Source organism: Sprattus sprattus, assembly GCF_963457725.1.
Source record: "Sprattus sprattus genome assembly, chromosome: 11".
Taxonomy (NCBI): Eukaryota; Metazoa; Chordata; class Actinopteri; order Clupeiformes; family Clupeidae; genus Sprattus; species Sprattus sprattus.
Window position 1 is genome coordinate 8253114 of NC_137909.1, and position 9792 is coordinate 8262905.

The window sequence follows — 9792 nt, forward strand, 5'->3', positions numbered from 1 at the left end:
TTTTGCAGGTTATGGAAATATAAGAATGGATGACAGGAGAATTGGACAGCACAAAGCAAGAACTGAGAAGAGAGATGGAGGAGAGGGACAGAGCTAGACTGACAGAGGAGAAAAAATATGTTCTTGCCAAACAGGAGATCACACAAGAACATATGTTTGGAATTGCAATTCTTTTTGCAATTGCAGCGTTTAAGACCATAAATGAAGACTTTACTCAGAGGGTGAAAACACTGGAGATAGGAGCACCGACATCTGAAACACGTAATGGAGAACTGGAGGGCAAGAGAACTCCAGAGAGACTTAGTGAAACCAACCCGAATGGTGGAGATGGAAAAGATGATTAAAATGATGGAATATTACAGAGAGAGACATGAAAAAAGGATGGCCCTAATGGCCAATGTTCAAATGAAAGAGGAAAGAAGACAAGAGGTCAACTTGGATGTCAAAGAAAAAAATAATGAGTTGGAGGACAAGCACAAAACTGAAGATGACAGAAAAAGCACATAAAATGTGGAACAAGAGAGAGCTCAAAAGAAAACAAACAGAGAGAATGAGATACCAGTGAGGGAAGACAAAAACTGGATGGAGGAGGAAAGTAATGTTAAAGCCATGGTACATGCAGATGAAATGACAGAAGGTGAAAGTAAGGTATTGGAGACGGGGCAAGAAGGTGATCCGACTGTGGAAAAGGAGTTTCCGAAAGACCAAGTACAGATAAAGCCCTCTAAAGTTAGAAAAAAGCGTTCCTCTCCGACCAACTCTCCGAGGGCTCGGATGGGCGTTAACACCTGGGTGAAGGTGTTGCCAAGGCGTGCCAAAGTGCCCCTCTACGACCGAATCGGAGAAGTAAAAAACAACCTTAAGTCATTTTTGTCAGTCAGTTTTGATAGGGGTTCAAATACTTCATAAAGTAATAAATGTTATAAAATGCATTTTTCTGGATTTTTGTGTTGATATTCTGTTTCTCACTGTTAATATACACCTACAATTACAATTATAGATCACACATTTCTTTGCAAGTGGCCAAACTTGCGAAATCGGTAGGGGTTCAAATACTTATTTTGGTGGAGCAAACACTGGCAGAAAGGGAATAGGTGAAGACCATTGACATGACAAGGTGAGTGGAAGAGTCCATTAGAAAGGAGAGGGGAGCAATGAGTTTCAGTTACAGTCATGACAGAACCCCTCAGGACAGGCTCTAAAGGCAAGGCAAGGCAAGGCAAGGCAAGGCAAGGCAAGGCAAGGCAAGGCAAGGCAAGGCAAGGCAAATTTATTTATATAGCACATTTCGTACATTAAATGCAATTCAATGTGCTTTACAGAAATAAACATAGAATTTAAATTGAAACACAGTCAAAGAAACTTAAATAAAAATAAAAAACACAATGAAAATTGAAAGAAAATAAATAAATAAATAAAACATTAATATCAATAAATTGCAGGTAAGAGACATTATGATTAGCACTAAGAAGCAGCATACTGTAATAAATAGAGAAAGACAACACCTAGACTATGCTCCTAGAGGAATAGGCTGCAGTGTGGGAACAGTACAATACATACAACAATACATACATGAATAGAAAACACCAGAGCTACATGAAAAAGCTGCCACTTGCGTTGGCGCTAGGGATAGCCAGGACATGACAAACACACAAAAAAAACACCTCAGCACATAAGCATACAGTGCCACTTTAAAGTATGTGAACCCCTTGACCACTTAGGAGTTTTCTGTTGTTTTACCATGATTTTTCATTTTTTTCATCACCAATTTTCCATAGAAGGAATGTCAGGTTTATGTTTATCATTTGCGTGTACTTTTTTTAGAGGGAATTGTTTGAGTAGCCAAAAGACTACATGAAACATGGAATTAGTCCATTTCAAAAGTAAGTGAACCCCCAGCTGAATTGGTAAAGTCAAGCAGGTAACAGATTCAGTGAAACTTATTTGGGTGCTTAATTAGTTAATTAAGCAAACCGATCATCTGAGACATCCTTAGGGAAAGGTTTGGGCAACACAGATTAAAAGAGAGAGGAAACCAACCAAACTACTGTAGTGCCAAGGTGTACCCACACAGATCAACAATGCCAAAAGGAAACAAGATATCTGAGAACATCAGGAAGAAGGTTCTGACAGCCCATCAGTCTTGGGAAAGCTATAAGACCATCTCCAAAAGATTCCAGCTCCATCCATCCATCCGGGACAAATAATTTAGAAATGGAGGGCATTCAACATGACCGCATCTCTGCCTAGAAGTGGACGCCCATCAAGACCATCACCAAGAAGCACCAGAAGAAGAATAAATCAGGTAAAAGTCAACCCACACATCACCATTTAAAGAGTTTCAGACCTCTCTGGCAGCATCTGGTGTAAATGTACATGGGTCTACAATGTAGTTTGTTTAGAGGATGTCTCAGATGATCGGTTTGCTCAATTGACTAAATAATCACCCAAATAAGTTTCACTGAATCTGTTACCTGCTTGACTTTACCAATTCAGCTGGGGGTTCACTTACTTTTGAAATGGACTAATTCCATGTTTCATGTAGTTTTTCGGCTACTCAAACAATTTCCTCTAAACAAGTACATGCAAATGATAAACATAAACCTGACATTTCATCTATGGAAAATTGGTGATAAAAAAATGAAAAATCATGGTAAAACAACAGAAAACGCTTAAGTGCTCAAGGGGTTCACATACTTTCAAGTGGCACTGTACAACTCACAAACAATACATGAATACAAAACACCAGCGCTATGAAAAAGCTGCCACTTGCGTTGGCGCTAGAAAGATGAAAGATGAAAACCATTCTCCTTGCTTTTCCACTGGGAACTTCCCAGGTGGAGCAAACATTTATAGGAATAGCCCCCTAATCGGCCCTTTCAGACTTTCTGTTTCCATTGCGTGTGTAGCCTTATATTCTAACATTAGTAATGTAGTAGTACCTGCACACAGACTGGGTCATTATTGATAGTTGTCTTGAAGTGTGTGACATCATGAAGAACTCTCCCAAAAAAAAAAAATAATAATCCAAATAGTTCTTATTCACCTGTGGTACTTTGTGGACTTGAAGGCCCAATTCACAACTTAATCCCATACACTTTTTGTCAGATTAACTTTTTGTCTAATGAGGCGCTCAAACCTTCAAATCTGAAAAACTCCCATACATAACCAGGTCCTGGAAAGGATGAAAGGTAGCCTGTTCCTTTTTAAACAAACCAGAGAATGTATTGTAATAAATTGTATTACCACTAGAGGGCACTATTAGCCTAATACAGTGAACAACAGGTTATGCTGCCACTACTTTTAATTCTAACCCAGCCTGTTTCTCGAGATCACTCAATGCACAAACAACTAGATAATATTAAGCAATAAAGTAATTTTATTAAATAACAATTTCATTTTAAAAACAAAGATACAATGAGCAGCAAGTAGCACACAGTACCGTTCCACATATACTCAATAATACAAAATATATAAATATGTTCACACTCATGGACTCACAGACTTTGAGTCGGGTTCATACTAAATCTGTGAGGGTTAAGGGCTGTCCCACTGTCAAATCCTCAAGTGCATTGGGGCTCTCTGTCAAAAGTACTGTATATACATTATACACTAAGATATTCTGAAGTACCCCTCAGAGTGTTCTATCTATTGTTATAATTTATAATAATTATAAAAATAGAAATTATAAAAATAGAAGCATTTTCAGTAGTGGTCTCAGACCTTTGGACCACACATATGCGCTTACTTAACTACAAACAAAATAAGTGACACATGGATTTATCTTTAGTACATTGACATCTTGTTTTATCGTGCAAATTGTTTTCTGTCAAAGCGTCTGATTAATCACTCACAACCGATGTAAATGACACTACAAGAATGTGTTTGTGTGTGTATGCAAGGTTACACAAGTAGGACAGGTTTGCCCAGTGGATGCATGCTAAAGACAGCTGGGTGTGTCAAACAAGGAGGGCGTATGAAAGAAAGAAATCCAGAGAGAGAAAGAGAGGAAGACTGACAGAAAAGGAATAATTGATCACAAAGAACGAAAGGAGAAAAAACTACAGTGACATTAAAGTGGCCGGAGGAAGCCTTCATCCCAGTATCCACGCAGGTCACTGGTGTGCAGTAAATGCAGGGTATTGGCTGAAAGACTCTCGTTCTTGTTGGTGTGTGGAGGCTCTCTGTGAAGCGGACAGGTGATAAAACAAGCAGAAGTCGGAGGAAACGAAAAGGGGGAACAGAAGAAATGGCAGAATCACCCAAGATTGAACTTTTCATCAAGGTAACGAGTTAAGTGTAAAGGGCAAAACACTGACATTTGTTGTCATTTGTGGATAGCCTACTTAAGATTGCATTGCTTTCTAACATTCGACTCAAAATTGCTTTCAGCCTGTTTTTAAAGAGGTTAGACTTAGTTCTTAAAATGTTTCTTTGTACTGGCATCAACAATTACCTAATTGTTCATGCTGCCCTGTATAACATTTTACCTTAGCTGAATAGGAGGAACTTGGCAAGAACCTTGAGCTCAAAAGGAACAGGTCAAACCACCTTTTGTCCTTCCTTATTGCTGTATCAACCAAAAGAAAGTGCTAGTTTGCATTGGCCTACATGCCTGGATCATCCATTTAGACAAATATGAAATTGATTTGATTCTGATGGCATGGTGATCTGATGATCTTATGGCATGGTGTGTGTCAGTATTACACATGAAACAAACTACACATGCAGCATAGTTTGGTGGTGAGACATGACACACTGTTCCATCATTGTTCCTTGTCAAATCTAGTTTCAGTGTTATCAGATCCTCACTGTGCAGGAAACCCAAAGGGTGCGTGCCTGAAGAACTGTTCAGAGAAAGCATACAAAAGAAAGAACAGAACCAAAACAACTCTGACTCAATGCCAGGGAGCCCACTCTAGAAAACGGAATTGCAGAATTGCTCATTATATGTAGGCTATGAGCACAGAAACCGATCAGAAGGAGGCTCAACCCATCTGAGTTGATCTACGTGGCTTCCTCCCTCAGTGGAAATGCCTGTATTTCCTTGCATACCAGTGACACGTGAATAGCTTTTGGCGTCTGTGATGAAGTTCATAGCTACCTAAAGCTACCCAGGTATACATGAACGTTGTTGATCTGCATAATCCAGTGAAGGGTAGAGTAAACGTCTGTTTTAGCAAGCCAGAGGCAAACACAAATATTTAGATGTCTGTTATTGAAAAGGGATGCTTCAAGCAGTTTTATTTGGGTTTCAGGGGACCAAGAAGGACATCTCAGTTGTGGGGTTAATAGCTTGGCAGCTCATGCAGGCAGGTGCTTCGGAAAGAAGACAGATCAGAAATTAACAAAATCTCCAGCCTGAAATCTGTTTTGGAGCTGTAAACTTAATGACATTGCCGAACTGTGATGAAACACATCAATGCTGATGTTAATATTTACAATATAATTATATTATACAACATTTTGTAGTTGGGACGAAAGTAACAGTTTTTAATTTTGTATCATTTACAAATAGATTGTAGCCTATGAGACTAGAAATATTTTGTGATTAACAACCTGCATCTGTCCTCTGTCAAATACAGTTGCATTTACAGACCTGGAAAAAAAAAACATTTAGGCAGGCTATAATTACAGTTGAACAACTGCAATATTTTGCCCCTTCTCATTGGGATACATACACATGCAAAGTAACACACATGCGTACAAACATAGGCCTACAGTTAAAATCATGTGAACCCCCCACAATGCCAGCATTTTATAACAGATCACCATTCTTAAAGTGTATGGGCCCTATCTTGCACCCAGCGCAATTGACATTGTCACCGACGCATGTATCATTCCTATCTTGCACCCGGCGCACAGCGCGATTTTCCCTCCAGAGGCGCGCTTCGAAATGAACTTGCGTCGACATGGGCGGGGGCGGAACAGAGAAGGCGTTTCTCTGGCGCAAGTGGTATTTTGCAGTTTCAAAACAACGCCGTGCGCCGTGCGCCATTGACCAAAAAAAAGCTGGTCTAATGTGAGGCGCAATGTCTAAAGTCTGTAACGCATATTCAGAACGCTATTTTAAGGGCGCATGTGCTTGCCCGCACAGTATAGGACCTGTAGGCTACACTTTACTTCTGTCGTCTTCACGAGAGATTTACACCAATTGTTTGGCAAGACATATATAATTAAAAGGAAAATGAAGGATTTACCACATGAGGAAATCATTGTGATATCCGTATCCAAGACATTTAAAAACTAGGCATACATCTAGCGTACACAATTGACCCAAATGATTCAGGTTAATTGAAGCTGCGTGACATTTGATTTATTGTATGGCTTTGTTGCATTTATTTAATGCCAGTATTGTTATAAATCTTGTAAACTCATCTCTGTGTATGTGGACTTTATTTATGTACCTTGGGTTTGGTCAGCTGGTGCACTGGCTTGGGTGCCGATTTCCATGCCCCCAAATCCCTGCACGCTCTCAGGCGTGAGGGTAGACGTGGCGATGTCCTCTGCTGCCGTCAGATCCTGGGTCGAGGCAGATCCACCTCCCGTGAAGACACGAGAACGTGTGTTACCTTCCAGCTTGGATGTCCCACGTCTCCGGACGTCATTATAGCGTTTTCGGCAACGTTTTCGGGTGCCCCGTTGCAGAAACAATCACGGCAATATCTTGACATGCTTGCTTGACTGCTTACTTTTGGAGGGTTTCTCGCATCCCCATATATATCTATCTCCCGGCTTTTTACAAAGCCATACAATAAATCAAATGTCACGCAGCTTCAATTAACCTGAATCATTTGGGTCAATGTGTAGGCTACATGTATGCTTATTTTTAAAATATCTTGGATATGGATATCACAATGATTTCCTCAAGTGGTAAATACTTTATTTTCCTTGTAATTATATATGGCCAAAAAATGTGTGTAAATCTCACGTCGGTCTCCTCGGCTGTGAACTTCTCCGGTCTTCCACCAGGTAATTCCGCCATCAAAATAACAAGCCGCTATGGACTATGCGCTTCTCGCTCTTAAAGGGAATGTGAAATGACGCTCGGATTGGTTTATTGCATATTACGCCCAAACCACACCTATGGCATGAGTAACCTCCTTTGGACCAACCCTTTTGACACTTGCGCTGGACGCAAGTGTGTTTTTTCCGCCGTTAAAATAGCAACTGCGCCATAGAGCCGCCCACACAGCTACTTGCGCTTGGCGCCGTCCTACTTGCGTTTCTGATCGGCAAGATAGGGCCCTATGTCTGCAATTATCAATGACCCATACAACTTATCAGCAAGCTTGTAGCTGGTCATGGAAAGGATGCACTTTGGATGATTTTTTCTTCGATAGAACTGTAAGTCTTAGTCTCAATATTATTTAATTGTGTTTATTTGTCAAATGTTTCACAACCAAATAGGGAGCCCGTTGTGATCTTAGTCAATCTGTCGGTTATGGTCACTAAATCCCCCTACCTGATAGATAGTTATATCATACCACAACTGCTCTTCAATTTCTCACTTTCATAAAATACAGTATATTTCGTTATTTCTTCTATCATAGCCATTTGCCATTATAGCCTAGTTTGTATTCCATGTAAACAAGCATTCTATAAGAAAGTCTGGTATTGTGAATTACACGTAATGGACTAAATAATCATGAAGCTGAACCTTTACATGAAAAACCATCGTTAGTACTCAAAAAAATCAGATGAATTTTACATAGAACCAGTTGGGATCTTATGGTCATTGGCCGATTGAGACTCACCATTTACAAGAGTTTAGGCTCTCATGCCACCCCCAGCCCCAGCCCCTTGCCCACCTTTCAGCGTTTTTCAAAATGATGCAGTGGATCGAGTAGCTCAGAGCTGGGGGTTACACTTTAAACTTCTCACCAGAAGGTGACAGATTTTCATCAGACACTTGATGGAATTGATCTCATTCTGGCGATGTACTGAAACTGTGAATAAATACCTATATATGAATGAATATACTCAAGTAGGCTGGCAAAGTTGTATCTTCACACCAAATGTGGCATGAAGAAGCAACAACAGCTGTCATACCCTTTAAGTGCATTCAAGTTGTATGAAGGTTAAATTGCCACTATGAACTAAGCAAAGTTTTACTAACCATCTGGAAGTAAATTGCAACGATAAGCGAAATGTTTGTTATATGTTAGTACATGCAAATTAGCACGCGCCTTTTAACTCCTTTTCCTGGGCTTGCGTGTTTCTTTTGCAGGCGAGTGATGATGGGGAGGGAGTGGGAAACTGCCCATTCTGCCAGAGACTCTTCATGATCCTCTGGCTGAAAGGTGTTAATTTCACCCTCACCACTGTTGACATGAAGAGGTACGTACTGCTGTCACTGAGCAACACCCAGGCTGTCACATACTTTATCTTCAATCAATATATGGTTGTGCAGGATTGTATACTGAAGAGAAAACGTATTTGATGTATACTCAAATCTTACGTAAAACATTTTAAAGGTTCATCTTAACATCCTCAAAGATTCTGATATTTTTGTGTACTGTAGTCTGTTACAAAATAAGACCAAAATAAGAAGTTCTTAGTTATCCAGCATGTTGTATTATACCACTGATCACAAATGCTTACGCAATCTATTTTACATCTTATCAGCAACAGTACTTCCCTATGGAGTTTATAATAAGACTGATCTCATCTCAGGGCTCCAGAGGTGCTCAAAGATCTGGCTCCAGGATCCCAGCCCCCTTTTCTCATCTACAACGGAGAGGTACGCACTGACACCAACAAGATTGAAGAGTTTCTGGAGGACACACTGGCACCCCCTCAGTAAGTGAGGAGACATGCATGCATGCTGCCTCCCACACCTCACAGCATATTGTACAAGTCTGTCTAAAAGGATTTTCATTAAGTACAACACTAACACAGGCACAGATGACTTCCATGCCTTTTTAAACATTGGTCATCACGCACCTCTAAACTATATGAATAGGAATCTGAGTTATTTCGTGTTCTGTATCCTTCTGCTGACATCGTATTCTAATGGACAGATACCCCAAGCTGTGCTGCCGCTACAAGGAATCCAATGGTGCCGGAGATGATATCTTCCACAAGTTCTCTGCATACATCAAGAACCCTAATCCAGGACTCAATGACAGTAAGGGTCTTTCTGGGCCACTGATCTATGACAAGTGCGCCAAAAGTTAAAGATCAAAACACTTGATCACAAAGATAGTGGAACTTTCTGTATACCAGTCACAGTATTAATTTCAAAGAGTGGTCCTGAAAGAAAATGCATTGTGATGCTGAGATGTTCTGTGGTGCACCTGTGGTGTTCTGTGTTGTTCTTCAGTGTTGGAGAAGAAATTCCTGAAGAGTCTGATGAAGCTGGATCAGTACCTTCTGACTTCTGTCCCCTATGAGCTGGACCAGAACCCAGATTCATCTGTGTCAACTAGAGATTACCTGGATGGAAACTCTTTCAGTCTTGCTGATTGCAACTTGTTACCCAAGCTGCATATAGTAAAGGTTCCGTCACGCTGCTTTCAATTTTATTCTCTGAGCACAACCTAAGTTTAAATCTCTCTTTCATCAAATGCAAACTATATTAATGGTCTTACTCAATACCCATATGTACCTCTTCTTGTTTAATAGGTGGTGTGTAAAAAGTACCGGAGTTTTGAAATCCCTGCTGCCCTGGCTGGTTTGACTCGCTATCTGGAGAAGGCTTACAAACGGGATGAGTTTCGCCACACCTGTCCTAATGACTCAGAGATTTTGATGGCCTATCGCTCTGTGGCCAAATACCTCAACAAGTGA

The 9792-nt window shown here is 40.4% G+C and overlaps 1 protein-coding gene across 1 annotated transcript; it reads left to right on the top strand.

Moving 5' to 3' along the window:
- Positions 1–4249: 4249 nt before the first annotated feature.
- On the top strand, positions 4250–9792 carry clic3 (chloride intracellular channel 3; the record flags this gene model as incomplete). The annotated part of the gene is made up of 6 exons (XM_080847790.1): positions 4250–4285; positions 8231–8340; positions 8677–8802; positions 9024–9130; positions 9326–9501; positions 9628–9792. 6 exons carry the CDS (start codon positions 4250–4252, stop codon positions 9790–9792), a joined length of 720 nt encoding a protein of 239 aa, XP_080703916.1.